General features: G+C 33.7%; 1 protein-coding gene across 1 annotated transcript in view; it reads left to right on the top strand.

Annotated features, from left to right (window-relative positions):
* Positions 1–3,051: 3,051 nt before the first annotated feature.
* LOC114325904 (cyclic AMP response element-binding protein A) overlaps positions 3,052–23,060 on the top strand; it is a 609,112-nt gene continuing 589,103 nt past the window's right edge. The window contains exon 1 of the mRNA XM_050654157.1: positions 3,052–3,541. Coding sequence (XP_050510114.1) covers positions 3,455–3,541 — 87 coding nt within the window. The 5' untranslated portion in view covers positions 3,052–3,454. The remainder of the gene's footprint in view (positions 3,542–23,060) is intronic.

The raw sequence follows: 23,060 nt of genomic DNA, 5'->3' as shown, positions 1-23,060 counted from the left end.
TAAAATTCCGAATCTATACTTAGTTTTACCATAAAAGCATGTGTCGCACTGTATATTTTTGAAAAAATTTAATAAACCACCCCTACAGAGTTGAAACCACCCCGAAGCCAGCCAATCATGGAAAATTTGGAGTCTATATTTAGTTTCACCAAAGAACATGAGTCCGCACGTTAGATTTTGGAAAAACTGAATAAATCAACTCCAACTCCTATAGGGTTGAAACCACCCCGAAGCCAGTCAAGAATAGAAAATTCGGAATATTTATTTAGTTTTATGTGCCGAACTATATTTTTTGAAAAAATAGAATAAATCACCCCTGCAGGGCTGAAAGCACCCGAAATCCAGTCAAGAAATTAAAATTCGGGATCTACACTTGAAATCACCTTGAAACCAGTCAAACAAACGAAAATTCGGGATATGTACTAATCTATGTATATTACGCTTTACCGCAAGTTACTATGTACACAGGTCTGGATTTTCGAATGACGTCAAATACGATTTTAATTTCCAAAACGAACGATAAGAAGTAAGCCTATTAACTTCAAAAATGCTTAATTTTGGGCTTAATTTGCAAGAACCTTTTTTATAAAGATTTTTTGTTCATTTTAAAGAGTATTTTCAAAAAATGAAATGTAATGTTTTCACAATATCGAAAAGAATGGAAAAAGTCGCTTTTGCTGCTTAAATGTTGATAAAAACCATGACGCTAGGCGTAACCAGGGGGGGTTTGGGGGTTATAACCCTCCCTCTATTTGGATGTCCTTTGAGCTCTATACGCTTAACATCAGTTGGCCAGTAATTTTTAGATTTTTAAATGCTTCGTTTGCTGGGGTAATATTTATCTACCATTGATTTTTTACACAATAGTAGCAGGCCCGGCCCTAGGGATTTTGCCGCCCTGGGCAAGATTGGCGACCGCCGCCCCCCAAGGGGGACTTTGGTATACCCACAAACTCAAAATTTTCACCATGGCTCTTAATTTGCTGAAATCTATCGCTTAATGCATTAACGGTTGTGTCTATAATTTTTAAATAGAAGTCAACTTTATATCGTGTCTTTGGATCTAGGTCCCATACCATCTTCAGCGTCCTTTTCAGATTCTCAATTTCTAACTTTGATGAGCCTTTTTGCGTCTGTCAAGTAGCCCTGGAATTTTAAATCACTTCCGAGAGACTTAAAATGAATTTCTGATTTTTCTAATAAACTGATAGCTTGATCCGCTCACATATCAATACTCTGCATATGCGACTACGTTGATGTAAAGTAAAATGTCATGCAATATTACCACAGAGCAATGAAAAGTAAAATCACGGATTTGTTTTGCCAAACAGCTTGCCTCATGAGCAACCATTTTATCGTTGTTTTTATTCACAGTGATTTCTACAAGAGCATCGTAAATTTCTTCAATTTGGTCTCTAATGGGAGTAATTGCATCAATTATTCTACTTTCCCATAAAGTTTCGGACAAAGGTTTCAATTTTAGGCTAGAAATATGATTTTTCAGCATAGTCCAACGATGAATAGACGCTGTGGAAAAGTTGTAAATTTTGTCACTAAGGAAAAGAAAGAACGAGCAAACTGTGAGACTTTAGCAGCATCGTTCACGACTAAGTTAAGTGAATGGCTAGAACATGGGACAAACAATGCTCTAGGATTCATTTTCAAAATTCTGTTTTGAACTCCCAAGTTCTTCTCCTCCATGCTTGCCCCATTATCATACCCTTGTCCTCTCATATCTTCCAAAGGTATTTTCTCAGTTTATTCTGGGACTCTGTAACTCCCAAGCCAGTGGTTTCCACTACAGGCACAAATCCAAGAAAATGTTCTTCAATTTTAACACTTTGTGAACTAGAACCTAAATCGACAAAATGTACAACAATAGTCATCTGTTCCACCCCAGTAATATCAGATATACAATCTAAAATTATGCTATAATACTTTGCTGATTTCAAAAAGTTTAAAATTTTATTCTTGATTTGGTCATGGAGAAGCTGAATAATTTCGTTTTGAATACGTTTTCCCAAGTAGTGATGCTGCTTGTTACTTCCATTAGTTATTCTCCTAATGTACTCTTGTAACACAGAATTAAAATTTTTAAAGAGCTCAAAAAGCTTAAAAAAATTACCATTGTTTTGATGAATATGTTTATCAGAATCGCCCCTCATTGTATGACAATGATGTCCTAAGAACTGTATTATTGATAAAAGTCGTTGTATTACATTTTTCCAATGACTAGTTTCTGAATTTACAACTTTTTGTGTTTCTCCATCTATGATTTTCCCGATTCTAGTCTAATTGCTAGTTCTACCCACTGTCGTTGTGACTGTAGATGAGCTGGAGACTTAGCGTGGCTGGACAAAGCTTCAGTCATATGTTTCTAATTATTATATCCATTTTCAGTAAAGTTAATTTTAAGTTAATTTCAGTGAATTTAGTTTAGTTATGATCCTACTATTCTTATGCGATGAAGAATAAGGCGGTGTTGTCGATTTGCCGTTGAATTGCAATTCCGAACCTTGCAATTCTTATTGTTTCACTTACTTAATTCTCGTTTTTAAAGTTGCATTTTTGCCGCTCTTGTTCATAATATTGATTTTTTTATTAAAAACATAAGTTATTATTTCTTCAATTTCAAAAATTGACTTGTTCATAATATTGATTTTTTTATTAAAAACATAAGTTATTATTTCTTCAATTTCAAAAATTGACTGTCGTAAAATTTGCCGCCCTGGGCAGCCGCCCAGTTCGCCCACCCCTGGGGCCGGGCCTGAGTAGTAGAGTAGGTATTACTATTAGTTTTAAAATACTTTATAACATATTAAAATAATTAAAATGTAACACTTTCCTTCTTCTATAGTTTATTTAAATTTTTTCGTAAGAAGAAAATTTGCGAATTTACCTCTTTTCTTTAAATTTGCCGGTACGTATTATCTTATATGATATTCTATCAACTTTTCTGTGAATGGTACTAGTGCGCACACTTGTCGCGCTCACTCAGCACGACTCAAAACGTGGTTGGCTAGGCGACGCCGACTGCATTCTTGCAACCACATTCACCGACTTCACCGTTCATTTGAACTTTCGAGACCGTCAGAAGAGCGCTCCGCGTGCTCGTCGAATTGTTCCGGTCGCAGTCACGAATCGATCATTTAGCTATTTCAACAGGTTGCCGGCAACTTATTCACGCCCTGAATATATTCGAATTTGCCGCTTGGAAAACAATTGCCTATCGAGGAAATCATCGCCTACTGTCGAAGTGCCGGAAAAAAATACCTATAAGGGGCGTGATGAGATTTTGTTTACCTTTTTAAAAATGGCAATAATTGAGTGATTTTTTGTATTTCTTTGGTGAATCAATCAACTATATTAACAGTGAGATTTTTGTTGTGAAGTGTCAACTAACTTTTTCATTTTTTAACTTTCTGGATATACAACAGATTATTTTGAAGTCAACATGGAAACTTACATAGTGGATAAATCTTTCTATGATTTTGGAACAGCAGAGGAGCTAAAGGAGCTCTGGGAGGCAGATTTAGATCCGGTGAGTCTAGTGGCTAGTTCTATTTGATAATTGTTACTTGACCGGCTTGATTAAATATATAAATACGGGTATTTCCAAACAAACCACTTTGGTTTTTCTTGGTATACCATATTCAATTAATTCGTGATAATGCATGTAATTTATTTAAAGAAATATGCCATAATCTTTGTTAGATATAAAAACACCGATTTGTAATGTAAATATTGATAGTACCGAGTATTTATAAAGCAAAAAAAGCGACTTATCTTCTGCGAACTTTTGGGAATTTGAGAATCCAATTTTTTCGAAACTTTGAAAATATTTTCATTTAACTATAATTCATAATTGTGCAAAAATAAGATAACGAAAATACATACCGAATACATCCTGTGTATTTATAAAAGCAAAAAAAGTGACTTATCTTCTGCAAAATTTTGGGAATTTTAGAATCTAATTTTTTAATCAAACTTTGAAAATATTTTCATTAACCATAATCCAAAATTGTGTAAAAATAAGATAACGATAAGTAGCACGCTGTTGATTAAAAAGTAAGTGTCTATCTACTTGTAATTTTACATAATCTATTTGAAATTAATGATCTCAACAATCAGTAGCATATGGTAAGGCAGTTTCAAAACAAGAAAAAAAAAACAATAATACGTTTAATGTCATTAACGATTTTCACTTACTTTGGTTACCCAATTTTTCCCTTAAGTTCTCATTCATTTGGTTAGCGATAACCACTACAAATTCGTCTCTATATTCTCCATTTGTTAAAAGCGTCTGTATTTAATCCGGTCCAGTTGCGAAAATTTTTCAGCAAGGATATTTTTTGTCATCTACAAGGACCTCCTCTTTTTTCCTTCGATCCTTCATAATCAGCTGCAAGAACTCGTACTTATCATTTCTAAGTATGTGCCCTAAATATGCTGCGTTTCTCCTTTAACTGATGGTCAAGATTTCTCTGCCTCTTCGCATTATGTGCAACACCATTTCGTTCGTAATATAATCGGTCCATGGTATTTTCAAAATTATCTTCAAAAGCCACATCTCAAAAGCTTCCAGCTTTCTCATTAAGTCAGCATTAATTAACAGCCCATGCTTCAAGACCATAAAGAAGAATAGAGTCGATATAACATTTTACTCTCCGATATCGGATTTGCAGATTGAGTCTTTCTTCTTCTACGGCACTACAGCCCAAATTGAGCCTTGGCCTCCTTTATTTTTTGCCTCCACCCTTGCTTGTCTGTGGCTGCTCTTCTCCATACACGGACTCCTAAAAGGGCTTGTGCGTCGCTGTTTACTGTGTCTTCCCAGCGCTTTCTTGGCTTTCCAACCGGTCTCTTTCCCTGCATTCTAGCATTCAGTGCTCTTTTTGGTAGCCTATATCCTCTCCCATTCTTATCACATGTCCGGCCCATTGCAATCTTTGTATTCTAATGAAGTCTGACAGGGGTGCTTCCTTATAAAGTTGATAAAGTTCGTTGTTGTATCGACTTCTGAAGATTCCGTTTTCCCTCACAGGTCCTAGTATTAGTAGTATTCTCCTCAGTACTTTCCTTTCGAATGTGTCGAGTTTGTTTTTGGATGTTTCTTTCAGGACCCAGGCTTCACTGTCATAGCATGTTATTGGTCGAATTAAAGTTTTATAGATTCTCATCTTTGTATTTCGGTGGACACTTTTAGACCGAAATATATGGGAGAGGGCAAAATAAGCTCTGTTTGCCTGCGTTATTCTCTTCCGTATTTCTCCATCTTCTGATCCGTCGGCATATATTAATGTAAACTTTCCAACCGTTTCAATGTCATCTTCATGGAATTAACAGTCAACATTAAGTCAACATTAAGTAACAGTCCAAGCTTCGGGACCATAAAGAAGAATAGAGTCGATATAACATTTTACTCTCCGATATCGGATTTGCAGATTGAGTCTTTGGTTACTCAGAAATTTCCCCATCTTCAAAAAGGCTGCCCTTGATCGAATTTCCGATTTAGAATCGAAAATTCTTTTATTCTATATCTCTAGTTGTTTGGTTAGTACTGTGTGGCTTTTATTGACAGTCAATTTTCCAAATATAACGAAATTATGAACATATAAAAGTTATATTGATCATGGCCGTTTTACGGTATTTACATATTTGTCGCTTCTTCTTTTTAGTGGCCCATTTTCACGTACATTACCAGAATTAATTGAAGAAATGCGTTTTTGGATTTCCCATTCCTCGTGATAAACGATTTATTTTTATACAATCATGACTAAAATTTTAATCATGTTTCATTACATGACCACCATCATATTATATCGTGTATAGTTCCCATGCCACATTGGACCAGTAAATAGAGAATAAAACTCTATCTACTGCCACTGCCTTCCCTCCTTATGTAGTATTGGGCGCTCTTGCGTTTCTTAAGGGTCGTTTTCACGCTACGTCTTATTGTACGTTTTGTGTGTCATACAAAACGTGCGTTTTGTCAATAAGCGGATTTAATTTTTTCGATTCGACAAGACGTACGTTTTGCTGTTTTCACGCTACGTCTTATTGTACGTTTTGTGTGATAGGACAAATCCTATACATTTTTCGATTCGACAAGACGTACGTTTTGCTGTTTACGCGCCACATTATACACTGAACAAAACGTACGTTTTGTCGTACGTTTGACACACAAAACGTACAATAAGACGTAGCGTGAAAACGACGCTTTAGCCAAAAGTGAAAGATGCCTGATTGATTGGATCAGCGCATACTCTTGTGTTTTTCATTTCAAATTTTTTACAAATTTTTTCCATTCCTTTCTATTTCTCATTCTCTGTTTGACCTCTCCATCTCAGGCCAGTTCTTGCATGATCTCTTGTTACTTACACTTACAGATATTCTCCAGCTATTATTCTTAAGGGTCGTTTTCACGCTACGTCTTATTGTACGTTTTGTGTGTCATACGTCATACAAAACGTACGACAAAAAGCACGTTTTGTCTAGTGTATAATGTGGCGTGTAAACAGCAAAACGTACGTCTTGTCGAATCGAAAAATGTATAGGATTTGTCCTATCACACAAAACGTACATGTGGACGTAGCGTGAAAACAGCAAAACGTACGTCTTGTCGAATCGAAAAAATTAAATCCGCTTATTGACAAAACGTACGTTTTGTCGTACGTTTTGTATGACACACAAAACGTACAATAAGACCTAGCGTGAAAACGACCCTTAACTCTTCCTCCGTCTGGTTGGTATTCGAGTGCCTGTCTGGTTATATTATTTTGGTCTTTCCTTAGAGTATGTCCAATCCATAGGGCTTTTCATTCACAGTCATTTGTTTCGAGCTACTGTCATATTTTATGTTGTATAATCTGTATATAATATTCGTATACACGGATTATACAACATATGACAGAAGCAGTCAAGTTCAAGTCAAATTCTATCGATTTTGATTACTTTCATTGCTAAAAATTAATTTTTTTATTGTTAAACAAAGCTATAAACACTTAGTGATTGAATGATGTTTTCAATGCATTTCTCATTTGAAATCGAACTAGTAGGCGCGCATACAGACAATTTCTACGTAGATTACGTACATTAAAACGCATGCATTGGGCACGGGAAACACTATGTGTTTATGGCTTTGTTTAAGAAATAAAAACTTAATTTTTAGCAATGAAAATAATCAAAACCGATTAACCGATAGAATTTGACCTGAACTTTCAAATGCAGTAAGCAGAATTGCTATTTTATTTTTTAATCAAAAGTTATTCGGGTTCAAAAATAGCACTTTTTCGATTTTTGAAAGTTCAACCGCGTTTACCTCTAAAACTATGCATCCTACGAAAAAACTTGTAAGACCATTTTTTGCTGAGAATCACCCAAAAATACAAAAAAATGTTTTGTTTTGCGAAAAATCGCTGTTATGTAATTCCTCAAGTTCTTTGTTTATAACAAACTTATCGACATCCGGATCAAAATCAACTGTTACCCAAAAAATTCGTGTTCTACGGGTCAAAATAATTAAAAAAACTTGGGTAAGTCTATCTGAATTAAGGAGGCCGTTGTACCCCCCTGGCGACAGGACTAGGATATTTGTGGAGGAAAACTATTATTTCTAATCAAAATGTCGATTTTTAGGTGTTATTTTCTTTTGGATAGTACCAGCTATCTAAAACACTCATTAATATTCAGCTCAGTGGGGTGCTGTTGTTCGAGGTGTGGAATTCCATAAACAAGGGTTCTACCAGTTTTATGAAATGATTTCTTGTTTATGTAATTTCACACCTACAACAATAGTACCCCATGCTAAATAATAATGAGTCTCTTAGATACCTGGTACTGGTATAACTGGTAAAATACTGATACAAGATTTAAATGTATACTAACTAAAATAAATATATACAGTCACCTCACAATTAACCGTACACCTTGTATTTCTTTCAATTTGCAGAAATAATTGTCAATCTTGGACCATATTTTATGAAAGATAGGGTGAAAACTACCTTTGAAGAAAAGAAAACAATAAAATTATTGAAAAAAGGCGATTATCAAGGGATGCTTAGTAAAAATCCAATATTTAACAAACGTAATTTTAAAAATCGGACGACAGAAAAAGGATTGACGCCTTTGAAATGTGGTGCTGGAGAAGAATGCTTCGGATCTCATGGACGGAACACAGAACAAATCACTCAATCCTCCAAGAGCTTAATATTCAGACTCGACTTTCCTCTATTTGCCTCTCCACCGTCTTTAAATTTTTCGGCCATATTGCAAGAAGAAGTGATGATAATCTTGAGAGACTTATAATTTCGGGAAAACGTTGAAGAGCGCAGAAGTAAAGGTCGCTCACCTACTCGATGGACGGATCAAGTACAGAAAGCCAGTGGAAAAATATTCTCATGAGGGAAGCTCAGGACAGAAGCCGATGGAAAGAGATAGTTGCTCGTATTATAGGAAATCACGACACTCAGCAATGAGGAAACGACTGAGGAGGAGTTGCAGCCTCTGGCCCTTAGGACTTCTTGGAGTCGGCTCGGCAATCCATGCATGATATCCTGGATATCCTATTGGGGGATATTGTGCCACTCCCCTTACTCTTGCTCTTACCGGTTTTTTGAGGTTGTTGTAGGACCGGTACTTTTGCCCTTACCGGGTTGCCATACCTCTTGCTCTTAACGGTTTTTTAAGGTTATCCCACAAGTGTGTATTTGGGTTAAGATCGGGACTGCGTGTCTGTCATGGTAAAACTTGAATCCCGACCTCATTACGGTACTCACAGGTGAATCTTGCGGTGTGGCAACGTGCATTTTCATGCATTAATATAAAGTTTTCACCAATGAACGGTGTTAAATGCATGACATGGTCTTGGAGAACTTCTGACACGTATTTTTGAGCATTCACACACACTGCCTCTATCGAACACACCAAGATCAGTATGAGCTTTGTAAGAGATACCTCTCCAAATCATTATTGACCCTCCTCGGTAAGCCACTGTTTCAGTTATAGTGCATGGAGCAAACCTTTTATTTTGACGCCTGTAGACACGCTGACGTCCATCTGGACATCTCACGGCTATTCTGTTCGCATCTGAGAACAGTATATTCTTCCATTCTGCCACAGTCCAGTCAGCATATTCTCGCGCAAAACCAAGTCTAGCTCTACGGTGTTGTGGGAGCAGTAGTGGAACGCGAGCTGGACGGAAATCCCTCAAACTTCTTTCTAGCAGTTTTCTTCTAATGGTACGTCCACCCAGACTAACATTTCCTACCTCAAAAAATGCGTATGAGCTTCAGGAGCGGTGCAAAAGCGATTTCTCAACACGTTGCTGATAATGAAGCGGTCATCTCGAATTGCAGTGCAGGTCGGCACGCAGTTCTGATCCTAACCCAATTGAACACATTGGGACAACCTCAAAAAATGGGCAAGAGCAAGAGTACCAGCCCCTACATCCTTAAGAGAGTTCAAGACGGCTGCGATAGAGAAGTGGCACAATAACCCCCAATCTAATATCCAAGATAGCATAGATGGATTGCCGAACCGGCTCCAAGAAGTCCTAAGAGCCAGAGACGGCAACACCAATTATTAATAAGTACTCATCATTTTTTTTAATTAGACTTTTTCTTTTCCGTAACCCTAGAAGGACCAAGGAGGGTTAAAAAGTATCCACAACATTGCATTACATCCGATTTTCTAAATACATTTGTTCCTAAAAATCTCAAATAATTAGTAGTTGTCGACGTACTACTGCCCTATTAGTTAGCATAATTAGCATTTCTATAATTTAATTCATTTCCTCATACTTTTATAAAAACTTGACAATGGACTATAAATAATCCCCTTGAATACCTTCAACGCCATCCCAAAATGGAAAGGGACGATATCATTCATGTGTCAAATTAGCAAAATCTGAAAGAAAAAAGGCCAATAAGTGGGCAAAAACGACCATAGTTTGTTCAAAATGCAAGTATGTATGCGGTAAGCACAGCAAGAAGGCAAAAATGTTTCTGCATCCTACGATGATGCCAATTCCACTGAAGCCGAAGACTCCGGGTAAATTATAAATTCGTATCTTTTAACTGTTCCATTAACGTCTAGGATAGGGATGGCGGTTTTTGACAAAACACCGGTTTTCGGTTATACCGGTTTTTTTGCTTATGGTTTAACCTGGCGGTTATAATCGGCCAAAAAACAACCGGTTTTTCCAAAAACCGGTTTTCGGTTTTTTTAATCCAATAGATTACAATGTTACATTTACAATGCACTTTAGTTTGCGATACTCCACGCGACTCGATACTCGATATCAATATGATCAAAATTAGTACTATCGAAAGAACATCAATATCAATATAAATAAAACACAATTTTTAATAAAACCATTTTATTCTATTAATTATTATATTTATTTATTATTTTATTATTATTATATATGTATTGATTATTATTAAATATAATATAGCGTAAGATTAATATATACATATTGCAATAATATACAATTTAACCTAACCATTTCAACTTATTAAAAATTTCCAAGACTCTTTCAAATGGGATTTAAAAAAAATAATATCAACATAAATATTTTACTTAAAAATAAATTGTATAATGCAATTTATCTTTTATTTTTACTACCATCAAAAAAAATTTATCATGTATTTCTTTTAACACGTTTGTATATTTGTATAATAGGTACATTTTAACTCATTTAGTACTTCCTGTATGGGTGTATCGTTTTGAAAACGTAGGGAAATTCTTAAAGATTCGTATTCGTAATCGGTAATTCGATATTCATAGTCAGAACATTATTTTTGGTAATCAGAAAAATAATTCACCAACTTTCAATGTCAAGAGTCAAGTGTGAAAAATAGATGATGTTTGCGTCTACTTCAACCAAATCACTTCTTATGTAAATATTATGATTACAAATACCTTTTCAACGAAATAAAATATTATAATAAAACTTAATTCTTTCTGGCTGATGTGAGTTTGCACTTTCAGTTTGCTTCTGTATTTATAAAATAAAATTTGAATTATGGTTTTGTTTGGAATAATTACTTGAGAATAATAATTATGATTGGGATCCAAAATAATACCTAACCTAATCCTAATCACCGTAAAAACCTGATAACCGGTTTTTACTTTAAAAAGAAAAAACCGGTTATAATCGGGACAAAAAACAACCGGTAAAACCGGTTATTGCTAAGTAAAAAAACCGGTTTTAACATAAAACCGGTTTTTCCCATCCCTAGTCTAGGAATAATATAAAAGTGTTATTTTTAAAAAACTCATACAGAAGTAAAAACTTCGAGATGTATTCTGGTATAAAATCGTTTATTTAAAAACTATTTAAAATGTCATGGATTGCAAAACGTTTTCGTTCTATACAGAACATCTTCAGTGCAGTAGCACACTGTATATAGTGTTAACCCCATCATATATGGTTTCCATAATATAATATATTAAAATTTTATGACTACAAGTCGATGTTAATAGATATAGTGGATATGTTAATAGATATAGTATATAGTTGAGTTGGTCTGTGCCCATTGAATTGGCAAATACCTAGCATCTTCGAGCAGGGAACCATGGCACCCTTTTAGGATGTGTTCCACTATATCTATTAACATCGACTTGTAGTCATAAAATTTTAATATATTATATTGTCTAAACCATATATGATGGGGTTAACACTATATACAGTGTGCTAGTTTCAAAATACTCGGCCGGATGCACTGAAGATGTTCTGTATAGAACGAAAACGTTTTGCAATCCATGACTTTTTAAATAGTTTTTAAATAAACGATTTTATACTAGAATACATCTCGAAGTTTTTACTTCTGTATGAGTTTTTTAAACTATGGTATACAGCCAACTATTGGGATTTTCCCATTGATTTTTTTGTTATTTTTAAATTAATTCAAATAAAGAAGCACGGTTTTGATTAATTTATGTGGACATTTATTGACCCTCCTTGGTCCTCGGTGTTTCTAATAAAAGGTTGGTCCTGCAAGGGTTAAAGGTAGTTTTCTCCGCATCTTTCATAAAATGTGGATCAAGATTGATAATTTCTGCAAATTGAAACAAATACTATGTGGCGTGGGTGGTTAATTGTGCCGGTGAATGTATAGGTATTAGGAAATAACCAAAGCCATATTTATTTTGTTTGCGTTCTTCTGTAAAATTTCAATATTTTGCGTTGCTACTGTTTAGAACGGGATGTGCGATATTAATACATATTTATAAAATATACTTTATACGTCTTAACATTTCCAGTTATGTACATTTTTGTTTAAGAGCTACCGGTTTACTAGTATCATATCTTAAATACTTTTTATTACTAAAATACTTGTTTGACCTTTCTGGGAAAGTTTAATAATATTCACTATTTTTAACTAAAAACAGATAAATAAATCTGTTAGCAAAATTAATGATCAAGGTCGTGGCATGAAATTTCTATTTCAAGGTTTGTTTTACTGATAATTAGCAACTTACCGGAAGCTGCATTACAAGTAGCTGGTTTAAAATTTTTGCAATTTAATTAGGTTAATATATTTACGATTAAGCATGACCCCTCCGTGTGCTTCTCACTATTCAAACCATTTATTGGTTGAATGAAACATTAATATGCAAGTATTGGTGCAAAAGGATCAAATATTTACAGTCAAGCAGATCTTGAGCAAATCCTGGGAACACTACATTGATGTTCACAACGTGTTTGTAGACTTCAAACAATCATACTCAGTCAAAAGGAACAAACTATACTATATATTGGCTGAATTGACAATATCACACAAGCTAATTAGACTCATTAAAGCCACAATGGATGAAACTCAGGCATGTGTATGAATACAAAACCACCGGACATATTTTTTCAAAATTTCGCAGGGACTTTTAAGGCAGGGAGATGGGCTGGCCCTAACTTTGTTTAACCTGGCACTGGAGTATGCGGTTAGACAAATGCAAACTGGACGAGGAAACCTATACTGACCAACAGAACCGTTGGTCGGAATCTTCAGAAGTCGATACAATAACGAGCTCTATCAACTTTATAAGAAAACACTCCTGTCAGACTTCATTAGAATACAAAGATTGCAATGGGCCGGACATGTGATAAGAATGAACGCTAGAATGCAGGGAAAGAAACCGGTTGGAAAGCCAAGAAAGCGCTTGGAAGACACAGTAAACAGCGACGCAAAAGCCCTTTTAGGAGTCCGTGTATGGAGAAGAGCAGCCACAGACAAACAAGGGTGGAGGTGGAGCAAAAAATAAAGGAGGCCAAGTTTCAATTTGGGCTGTAGTACCGTAGAAGAAGAAGATACTGCTTATAGATGCGGCAATGCCCAATTCGCATTTGTTAGCTTAAAAACACGGTTTAGCTATAAATGTCACCAATAAAGTACATGCCTGACATGATAATTTTCTACAATGGATGGAAAAGTGGCCCAATTTCATGGTGTTAGATTCTGTGAGTAGATAAAAGACGTAATATATAAAAGAATTCGTAAATAATGTCATACATTTTCACATAATCAGCGGACCGACTTAATCAAATTTTTTTGGTCGTATACGGGGTCTGTCAAAAAATATAAATTTTGATATATTATATACCAATGTATAGAATAAAATTAATGTCTACAGAATAGTACAAACATGAAGAATGTCCTAAAATGAGAGAGAGTCTAAAAACATAGGTTGCTGTATTCTGTATTTACTTACACCTGAACTCTTAATTGTAATTTAGGAATGTCTTAAACACTAAGTTCCCTTTCAGATTAAAACACTGGTGCCTGATATCGGTGTCCGCCACCGGTGTTCAAGTGCAGCAAAACATTGGTGAGCCACTAAAATCAGCCAGACACTTAAAGTGGCTCGTCTGTAGTCGTTCATTTAAAACAATGCTTTGCTGCCTGTGGCGGACACCGGTGTCAGACACCAGTGTCAGTGTCTTAGTCTGAATGGGCACTTATGGTTCAAAAAGCTACTGAGAGGTACTAACGATTTGTTAAAGAGAAAAAGTACAAATGGATCAAACAAATCAGAGCATAAATCGAAGACAACATAAACGTAAACCAAAATTTTAGAGCTAGGATATTATTTACTATGTAGTTACTACTCAGTCTTTAAAATATCTTTGATCGATTCAAGTCACGTAGATCCTGAATCTGGAGATTTGGCACCCGGGTACTAACGCTACCGTGAGAACTATGAGGTACTCAAAAAACCAACACTTTGGTACACAAAAGAGGCACTATTTGTACATCTTTGAATTTATTCATCATCATCATCATCAGCTTCTCTCAATCCACTTCTGGACATAGGCCTCCCCTGTTTGTCTCCAAAGTGTTCCATCTTCTGCTTTCTGTATCCAGTTTTTTGTTGTCTTTCGTAAGTCGTCTTGCCATCGTGTTGGTGGTCTTCCTCTGCTACGTTTATTGCTCTTGGTCTCCATTCAACTAGTTTGCTTCCGTCCTTCATTCTGGCAACGTGTCCAGTCCAGTCTATTGAATTGATTAATCTTATACAAAAGCGGGCCAATTTTTGACAGATTGGAGAGCACTTGGAGTAATTGTACAGTGTACCGGGTGTCCCAATAAGAATGGCTCTCGGCCATATCTCAGGAACCGTTTATAGTACAGCTTTGAGAAAAAATATTTATAACAAAAGTTGCCTCGAGAAAAGCCTGGAAATTATTTTCATAATTGTAGGTCAACCGCTAGATGGCATAATTGAATATCAAAAATTAAAAAATCAAAATTTAAAAAAATGTACCTAATCAAAGGGCACTGGAAATCCGATCATCGTATTCTTCATAAAATTCTATGCATATTTCATTTCACAAGTTTAAGTGTACCTTTGCAAATAAGAGGTGGGGGTGAGTGGGAACTTTCTTATGAAAAAATGGCTGTAAGTCCGGTTCTGCTCAATCGAATTTTGCATACTTGGTCTTGTTGAAAACAGCTCTTTTTCATCAATGTAAGAGTCTTATTTTCGAAATAGCACAATTAGTAATATGCCAGCTAGGAGGCGTTATTTAATTATTTTCGGAAATCTAGTTTTCTTTGGAGAATATTAAATAAATTTGCATTTTTAATCCTGTATTACAAAATTAGACCAAATTAGCAACATAATACCGAAACCGCATGTCGATACCTTTTTTCTATCTCGAGATATCTTAAGAAAAGTGTAAATTTTAAACAAATGTTATTGTTACCGGTAAGTGAAGTTAAGGAACAGTAGTGTGCTATGGAAAAAACAAAGAAATATTTTCCAGATGTAAACGTATATAATTAATTAAAACAACAGTAGGACAAACAACACTATAACATATAACAATGAAATAAAAGCAACTACTTACTTAGTGACGACCTAAATGTTCAAATTGTTGCCCATCATTTTCGATGCAAGCATTTACTCTTCCAAGGGTAGATTGAACAGCAGTCTCAATTTCTGCTCTCGCAATGCTATGAATGACGTTTCGTATTCTCCAGATAGCGGTTAGATAGTTTCTCTAGCGGCAAAAACAAGGTCTTTAATCCGTCCCCATACATAAAAGTCTAAAACAGTTAAATCTGTTGCTGTTCAATCTACTCTTGAAAGAGTAAATGCTTGCATCGAAAATGATGGGCAACAATTTGAACATTTAGGCCGTCACTAAGTAAGTAGTTGCTTTTATTTCTTTGTTATATTTTATAGTGTTGTTTGTCTTATTATTGTTTTAATTAATTATATACGTTTACATCTGGAAAATGTTTATTTGTTTTTTCCATAGCACATTACTTTTCCTTAACTTCGTTTACCGGTGACAGTAACAGTTATGTTTAAAATTTACACATTTTTTAAGATATCTCGAGATAGAAAAAAGGTATCGACATGCGGTTTTCAGTATTCTGTTGCTAATTTGGTTTAATTTTGTAATACAGGAATAAAAATGCATACTTGTATTTAATATTTTCCAAAGAAAACTAGATTTCTGAAAATAATTAAATAACGCCTCCTAGCTAGCGTATTACATACTACGCTATTTCTAAAATAAGACACTTACATTGGCGAAAAAGAGGTGTTTTCAACAAGACCAATAATGCAAAAATCGATATAGCAGAACCGGACTTACAGTCATTTTTTCATAAGAGGGTTCACTCACGCCCACCTCTTATTTGCAAAGGTAGACTTAAACTTGTGAAATCAAATATGCGGAGAATTTTATGAAAAATACGATGATGGTATTTTCAGTGCCCTTTCATTAGGAAAATTTTGTAAAATTTTGATTTTTTAATTTTTAATATTCAATTACGCCCTCTAGCGGTGGACCTACAATTATGAAAATAATTTCCAGACTTTTCCCAAGGGAACTTTTGTTATAAATATTTTTTTCTCAAAGCTGTAATATAAACGGTTCCTGAGATATGGCCGAGGGCCATTCTTATTGGGACACCCGGTACAGTAAAATCCTTAACGGATTTTTGAGAACCGCCAACAGAGATGTTGCATGGTAAACTTCCTAATTTGCTCTGAGGTGTGAGGGAGTGCCCTGGTACTTGAGGAGAAATACTTGAGGTCTTTTTAGAAAATTACATGTATGTCTTTTATGCACAAGACACTAATCACTGTCATTTTTATGTATCGACAATATTGTCAGTGTTGGCAAATTATTGTCAAAAGTGGAATTAAACTGCTACTGGTAAATAAAAATAGTTTTATATGTTCGATGGATTTATTCGAAAACCATATCAAAGACAGTTACAAAAAAAGTTCAATCACAACTAAAAAAATCATGCTCAAAAGCATTGAGATCATTTGGACGAAAAATAGTATTGTTTAAAATAACGAAGACACATTTTCTAAATATCTAAACAATAAAATTATAAATCGTGTATCTTTTAAAAGTATAGAACTACAAGTTGTGTAAGATCTGATAAAAGGCTTAAACCATTTAATCAGCTTGATAAGAAATACTTAATTTAGAAGACATTTTGCATCATTCAGTTATCTTTGTGATGAATTCCACCAATATGTTTCTACTTGAGACAAATTCTTACTGATACTTAACCTGTTTTCCTGTCAAAAATCAATTGATAAAGAGCGTAGGTAATATTTACAATTTATCGAATTAAAAAAATATATCTCCTGCAATCAGATAAATCTAAATACTGATAAAATATTTATTCTGAACGTAATAAGTAATAAGTCACATTATAGTCCATGTGGTGAGACCGATCCCGTCTGAAAAAACTCTGATTCGGTTTCTTTGTGGATTCCTATTCAAAAATGTCCCCTTTAAACAAATATGAAGGGTGCCGGGCGGAATTTTTGGGCAGAAATTGTTTAAACAATTTTTTTAAACAAATACAAAAGATCACGTTTTTTTGCCCTGGAACATATATTTTTAGGCTTTTTCGGTCATTCTAAACAAGAAAGGTATCTTGTAATTTTTTTTAAAAATTGATAGTTTTCCAGGTATAGGCGATTTAAAATCTAAAAAAATGAGAAAATACGCATTTTCGAGGCTCATATTTAAATTAGTATTTTTGAGATTGCCAGATACTTAAATTGAAGATTAAACATTCAGCTTCAAGATTCTAAAGAGTGATCGCGTTTAACCGTAATTTATACCATTGTTTTTAATTGTTAAATATGCGTGTTTATCCGATTTTTTTGCCGGTACGGCGCGCTCTATTTCAAAAATCTATTTCCCCCGAGAAATATTTTTTCTGGATTCTTTGGTTGGGATATTCTAAATAAAATAAGTTTCTTGACATTTTTCTCAAAAGTTAATAGTTTTAAAGTTATAAGCGATTTAATCCGAAAATCCGAAAAATGTTAAAAAAGGCATTTTTTATGCCGTGTAACAGTAAGGACCATACATAGCACTTAACCATTCTGTAACGGAGATTGAAGGAAAGATTGCGGTTACAAAGTAGACGCTTAAATTTAATAAAAGCTTGTCTTGCTTGTTCGGTACAGCATTTTATTTCTTGTTGAGGATCCCATTGGTCATTCAGTTTTCAGTTGTACTCTTAAAAGTACGCTCTTTCTTATTGCCATGTATTTTTTTTTTCGAAGTAAGTTTTAGATCCATTTGTGACCAATTCTTGAATTTCTTGAGTTAAAGTAGAAATCGCACACTTTAAGACCATATTAATGTCCCAAACAGAAAATTTCAGCAGTTTTCTCATAGATGGCGCCGCTGTAGTTAAGTCCCGTTGTGTCACCATTACTTTATATTGCAACAGAAGGAGACAAGCCACAGTAGTAATCAACATGGCGGCGGAACATTCCCGTGCATGTAAACGGAAAATAGACTTTTCTGAGTTTGATTCTGAACACAGTGACCAAGATCCGTTTTTAAATAAAACCTAAGAAGACAAAGACTAAACAGTATCCGGAAGTTGCAGCGATTGGGAAAATATAAACTCAGGAACAGTAAGTTTATTAAATGTGAGGCTTATCCCCTTATGTTATATTTTTCGAACCTAAAAATATTAGGATTGTTCTAAAGGTTTTTTGTGGCTTACCCCTTTTTAGTAAAATACCAACTTTATTGTAGGAAAATGAATAGGTTTATACCCCACAGACTTCTCGAGTTCTCTTGCCAACTCCCGAAAAGAAAGCGCCTTCGAGATGGAGGCACAAGGATACCCAACGACATAAAAAATTAAGCGCAAGACTAAAAAAAATCTAGTTTACGAATATGTATTTAAATACAAAAGGGAAGAAAATAGAACCAAAAAAATTAGGTGCACCTTGCGGTTGCAAAAAACAGTGTAGGCAGAAATTGGTGCTTGCCAACAGATTCTACCAGAGATTGAGAATAATGAACCACTGGAAGACATTGAACATTTGGACGACTTTTCAGATATTGAAAATTTTGACAACTGAATTATTTTATTGTTGCATTTTATGTTCATATTTTAGAATATAATTTTTTATACAAAAGGGGATAAGTCTCATATTTTTTTCAAAAAATGTTCAAAAACTCAAAAATCGTTATATAAACATTTGTGTTACTTTTATTGTGTATTTAATATCATATTTCCAAACGATTATGTAGGCCAGGGTAATAAGACAAAAATATACCCTGTTCGTGACACTCGAGCAGCCAGGGTACTGAAGCGTTTTTTCGACAACTAATACCTATAGGAACAAATTGTAACTATTTCCTGCGTAGGATCTGGCGGCCATTTTTATTTATAAACAATTAACTGTCAAAAAATGGCATTTTTCCTTTTTTTTTTCAAATCAATGGAAAACAGTGAAATATATGATTTTTTTAGTACAAATATCTTTGAGATTATGGAAAAATCTTTAAAATGACATATTACAAAGTTTGATATACTCATTTATTGTTAATATAATTGCGAAAAAAGGTCTGAATTGCAAAAAAAATTATTTTCGCAATAACTGCTGTAAAAATTAGTGTACAGGTTTAAAATTTTTGTCAAATGAGGGTTCTTTGGTGCTTAATATGTGATAAAAATTTCAAAGCGATTCATTCAATTGTTTAAATTTTATTCGAATTGTTTATCTCAATGAGCATTTTTTTTGCACTAACATAAGTCAGAAAAAAATTACGTTAGAACCATTACACAGGTATCAAATGGAAGAGCATGAACTATATTTTCAACTTGGTTGAAAAAAAGCGAATAAAAAATGCATTTATTAGTAATAAATAATTGTGCAAAAGTATCGTAAATCTTTCCTTATAAACTTTTTGAATAACTTTTTCCAAAAAAATTAACTTTTTTACCCTGTTTTAAGTGCACAACTACCAAGTAATGTTATTTATATCATAATTGATAAAAAATTGTAATAAATATATATAATTTCTTATATAACAAAATAAAAAGTTTATAAGGAAAGATTTACGATACTTTTGCATAATTATTTATTACTAATAAATGCATTTTTTATTCGCTTTTTTTAAACCAAGTTGAAAATATAGCTCATGCTCTTTTATTTGACACCTGTGGAATGGTTCTAACGTTATTTTCTTCTGACTTATGTTATTGCAAAAAAAATGCTCTCTGGAATAAACAATTTGAATAAAATTTAAACAATTGAATGAATCGCTTTGAAATTTTTATCACATATTAAGCACCAAAAAACCCTTATATGACAAAAATTTCAAAGCTGTACACTAATTTTTACAATAGATATTGCGAAATTATTTTTTTTTTGCAATTCCGACCTTTTTTCGCAATTATATTAACAATAAATGAGTATATCAAACTTTGTAATATGTGATTTTAAAGCTTTTTCCATAATCTCAAAGATATTTGTACTAAAAAAACCATAACTTTCACTGTTTTCCATTGATTTGAAAAAAAAGGGAAAAATGCCATTTTTTGACACTTAATTGTTTATAAATAAAAATGGCCGCCAGATCCTACGCAGGAAATAGTTACAATTTGCTGTTATAGGTATTACCTGTTGGAAAAACGCTTCAGTACCCTGGCTGCTCGAGTGTCATGGAAAAAACCTTATTACCCTGGACTAATGGGCCTTACTACCAAGAAAATTAAAAAAATTGGATTTCAGGAGATTAAAATAAGTTTAAAATGATGTTTTCTCCAAAATATTGTTTGGTGGCATGCTCCCTTCTGGTCCCAAGGTCTTCAATTATAAATACGTTGCCCTTGACAGCCCTGGTAAATAGTTATTTGCTAAACGTCTGTGAGATTACTTACATCCAGACAAAAATATTATAGGTTCAGACTACCTACTCACGTTTAATGGTGATGACTGATATAAACGATATTTTTTTTAATTTACTCTAATTATCATGCTCTACGTACTCGCATAATTATTGTCTTAATACATATATAAAAGAGATAAAGATCGGAAATTGCACTAGTTGGTTCTTAGTCCAGTCAGATAATGAATTGGTTGAAGAACGCGGACTCTCAGAACGCATAGCTGATTTTGTGCTATGTTTTAAAGTGCAGTGTAGATATATTGAAGTAGATAATGGATTAAAATTGTTGTTCAAGATTTATTTACATTAGTGAAGATATTGACTTACCTCTATTCTTTGCTGCTGTTTTTTATCAATTTTTTATTTGAACAGCACTAGGATGTCACATCGAAGATTTCCTTGATACTAATTCTATTGGCTATTATGCTGTTCAAGTTTTTGTTCAATTATAACACCAGCTTTCAGAACAAACAAGAGCCAAAGAAAAAGCACCTACACAGTGGTATATCCAAACTTAAATGTGGCGACTGCATAAAAAATTACATCGGTCAAACTGGTAGAACCTCTAACAAACCTATAGCAGAACACAAAAGGGCACAAAAGGGCACAAAAGGAACACAATTCGAAATAAAGACCTTAAGCTATCTTTACTAGAATTCATGGAAATTAATAAATTAAAAAATACAGATAATTATTATGAATGGCCAACTTGAGACCAATAGCTCTCCCTACTCAACATATTCATTTAAAAACTATAAAGTGTAGATGCATAGTAAAAATACATCACTTGAAAAAGGCATTCTGCGGAAACAGCTGTGGTGAAAATAAATTGTAATAAATTTTGTGGAAGTGTAGAAAATAAAAGTTTTCAGTGTTTTATTCTTTGTTTATATTTTGACGTTTTAAGTCTTTTATCTGATGTTACTCTTGTTTATGTTTGTTTCGTAATTTTTCTTAAGGGGATGGGTACGTATTTTCGGCTGCAATGCTATTCAAATGGGGATTCATTTTTTTCGAATCCTGAGAAAACTAATAAGTATTTTTGAAAAATTTAAACGCAGAATGAAAGATTACGTTATTAGCGAGGGCTGAAAGTCCATGAGAACTTCTATAATGTTTATTTTAATAAGTTACAGGGATGAAAAACTAAGAGAAAATTTAGTGTGATTTTTAATTTCAAATATATCATTCAGAATAAACTTTTTATTTATTCTAAGGGACTTTCGACCCTCGGTAATAATTTAATCTTTCATTCTGCGTTTAAATTGTTCAAAAATATTTATTGGTTTTTTCAGGATACGAAAAAAATGGACACCATGTCCTTGGTAATATTTTCCAAATCTATCTTTGTCATACAACGCACTCAGTCGAATAGAATATTGTCAGCATATTGTCAGTCAGACAGTGACAATCAGTGACAATTTTGAATATTTGACATGGCATCGGGAATATTTTGAGTTGTTGATTAAATAATATTGATATACATATACATACAGTACGTAAATCGTTTAGCTGGACATAGGGAATATACATTGAGAGAATTGTGGCAACTTCGCTAACCTGTGTTAGTTGAAGTTTCTGTTCGAGTACGAGTTTTTGGTGCAATATAGCTGTTAGAACGAATAGAATGATTGAGTTTTGAGGCAAGGCTGTGCATAAATAAATCAAAAACAAAGTTTATGATTAATGAGTTATTAATTTTCTTTAATTTAAAATACTTTTTATTTAAAAACTACATAATTTCAAAACTAAACAGTTTTCCCATTCCCTTAGGCCAATATTTAGCTACTACATTGTCATATTTTGACGTTTATTTGTGTTAGTCGAAATGAGTTATCAATTTTGAAGTTAATGTCCCTTAATGCTAACAACCATATTGTCATCGAGAGAGCTCAGTTGCCACAATTATCTCAATATAATACAATATATGTATTTATGTAAATAAATATATACAATATATGTTCCCTATGTCCAGCTGAACGATTTACGTACTGTATAATAGGGCTGGTTGTTCGAGCGCTAATCAACAATGATCACTATCAAATATTTAATTACTGCCACCAACTGTCAATGTCAACTTTGATTGGGTTGCTGAAAACATAATTGATTATAATTATGAGATTAGTTAATCAATTAACATAACAATTATTAACATAATTGATTAACTAATTTCATAATTGTAATCCATAATTATGTTTTCAGCAACCCAAACAAAGTTGACATTGACAGTTGGTGACAGTAATTAAATATTTGATAATGATCATTTTTGATTAACGTTCGAACAACCGGCCCATAGTGTATTTAATAAATAATTGATTAAAGACGTGACCTTAATAAAAAGTTATTTATTGTATATTATTTGTGGAAGATCCAA

The sequence above is a fragment of the Diabrotica virgifera genome, chromosome 6 (assembly GCF_917563875.1).
Source record: "Diabrotica virgifera virgifera chromosome 6, PGI_DIABVI_V3a".
NCBI lineage: Eukaryota > Metazoa > Arthropoda > Insecta > Coleoptera > Chrysomelidae > Diabrotica > Diabrotica virgifera.
This window is presented reverse-complemented; position numbering and strand designations above follow the sequence as displayed.